General features: G+C 48.3%; 1 protein-coding gene across 4 annotated transcripts in view; it reads left to right on the top strand.

Moving 5' to 3' along the window:
• ZNF610 (zinc finger protein 610) overlaps positions 1 to 2,068 on the top strand; it is a 25,106-nt gene that overhangs the window by 15,279 nt on the left and 7,759 nt on the right. For all 4 annotated transcript variants that reach the window (XM_011946200.1, XM_011946201.1, XM_011946197.1 and 1 more), the window contains exon 3: positions 55 to 136. In XM_011946200.1, the coding sequence (XP_011801590.1) occupies positions 74 to 136 (63 nt within the window). In that variant the 5' untranslated portion in view covers positions 55 to 73. The remainder of the gene's footprint in view (positions 1 to 54; positions 137 to 2,068) is intronic.

The raw sequence follows: 2,068 nt of genomic DNA, 5'->3' as shown, positions 1-2,068 counted from the left end.
AGGAAGGGGAATGTGTTGATTCTGAGCAGTAATCAGCCTATTTTTGACATTTAGGATTCACTTCTAAACAGTCATGCTATGCGATGAAGAAGCCCAGAAGAGGAAAGCAAAGGAGTCAGGGATGGCTCTTCCTCAGGTAAACTGATATTCTCGGCGGATTGTTCTATCTCTGTTTCTTTCTGAAACGTCTGAAGCATCCTGCCTGACAGGTTTGCTCAGCCTCACCTGTGCCTTCCCTCAGTCCCTCTCATCTCGCTTAAATTCCATCTCTCATGACCCAGTGACATGAACTTGGGAAGAGGCGGCACTGGGCATGGGCCTGGGAAGGGCTCACACCAGACATGGATGGAGACGGGGTGAGGGTCCCGTGGTGTCAGTGCTGTTGGGCAGCAGGGATTGTTCAGGGGCCACATCTGGATGCACCGTCAGCTCTCTGTGGACCAGGATGAGAGCAGCTGCCAATGGAAGTCACGTATTCATGTGCACAAGTACCTGGTAAATTCTGGAAAAGGAGTTCAGGAAGGAGAAATATTTTCTGTCTGATTTTTACTACATTTGAAGCTAAACACCTTTCCTACTTTCCTGTGTCTGGCTTGGTTCAGGGAGGACATTCTTTCTTCTTTCTCAGCACGGCCCTCCCATGGAGAGCGGTGTTCCTGCAGGGAGTCTTGTACAGCATCTGGGTTAGGTGAAAAAAAGCTGTAATTTTGCACAGAGGTTGAAGCAGAATTTTTTTGTCATTAAAGAGGTGGAAATTATATTCATTCTTGTTCCAGCAATTATCGTTATATTTTTTATGTTAAACATCAAATTATGTATATATTTGTTTTATAGAAGACACCAAACGTGCAGCTTAGGCCATCAAATACCAAGTCTCCCCTGCCCTGCCCTGTGCGGTTTCCCACCCTCCCTGCATCTCACTGGCGACCCACTGCTGTCAGCTCCGTGTCAAGAGCGAGAGCAAGTCCTGTAGAAATTTATTTTTACAACATTGGCCGGGCACAGTGGCTCACGCCTGTAATCCCAGCACTTTGGGACGCCGAGGCGGGCAGATCACCTGAGGTCAGGAGTTTGAGACCAGCCTGGCTAACACAGTGAAACCTTGTCTCTACTGAAAATACAAAATTAGCCTGGCGTGGTGGTGCACACCTGTAATCCCAGTTACTCGGGAGGCTTAGGCAGGAGAATCCCTTGAACCCAGGAGACGGAGGTTTCAGTGAGTCGAGATTGCACCATTGCACTCCAGTCTGAGCGACAGAGCAAGACTCTGTCTCATAAGAAAAAGAAAAAGAAAATAAATCAGTCACCTCTCTTGTTTTTTGTGCTTGGTGTGGTTCAGGGACCACGCGCACCAGTCAGCCCAGGAGGAGTCTCTGGAGGTCCTGAGCTTTGTCTGCGATGTGTCCTCTCTGGACTTTGCTTGTCACCTCCTCACTGAAGAGGGTGACCAGGTTCTGCTCAGGAGCTCCCCTTTCTGCACCTGCTTTGCAGCCTGTGTGAGGCCATAGGAAGCTGGGGTCCGCACTGCCACCTAGTGTCTGCCTGCGTTACTGCAGGCTCTGATTTATGCTGGTGCCTTTGTTCTCAGTGGCTTCCTGATCTGGGGCCCTGTTACTTCAGGGCTTCTGTTCAACCAAGACAGAACGTTGTCCCTCAGGAGAAGTCTGGAGTTTGTGGTTTCCTCTGGATGATGGCACATGATGCCTGAGCAGGGGCTCAGGCTAATGTGTTCATGCATTTTCCCACTGGGCTCCCAGCAGGTTGACTTGGTGCTTCTTTGGGGTGCAGGAACTTGCTAAGGGCCTTCTGGATTTCTCACAAAGCCAATCGGTCTGTGTATTGTTTAATTTTTGTCTCCATGGGGACAGAAAGGTCTGTGGCTTCGTATTCCTCTATCTTGCTGACATTACTCTTTTAGTAGAGTTGCGGATTTCGTACAGAGGTCTGGAATGTCTTTTAGTTAGGGGCCATGTATGTTTGCTAAGGGAGAGGTAGGATATTTCTTGTGTGTTGTCATTTATAATTAGTGCTGCTAAAGAAGGAAACCTGTTTTTTTTTTTTTTTTTTG

The sequence above is a fragment of the Colobus angolensis genome, unplaced genomic scaffold (genome assembly GCF_000951035.1).
Source record: "Colobus angolensis palliatus isolate OR3802 unplaced genomic scaffold, Cang.pa_1.0 Scaffold25, whole genome shotgun sequence".
In the NCBI taxonomy this organism is placed as follows: Eukaryota; Metazoa; Chordata; class Mammalia; order Primates; family Cercopithecidae; genus Colobus; species Colobus angolensis.
This window is presented reverse-complemented; position numbering and strand designations above follow the sequence as displayed.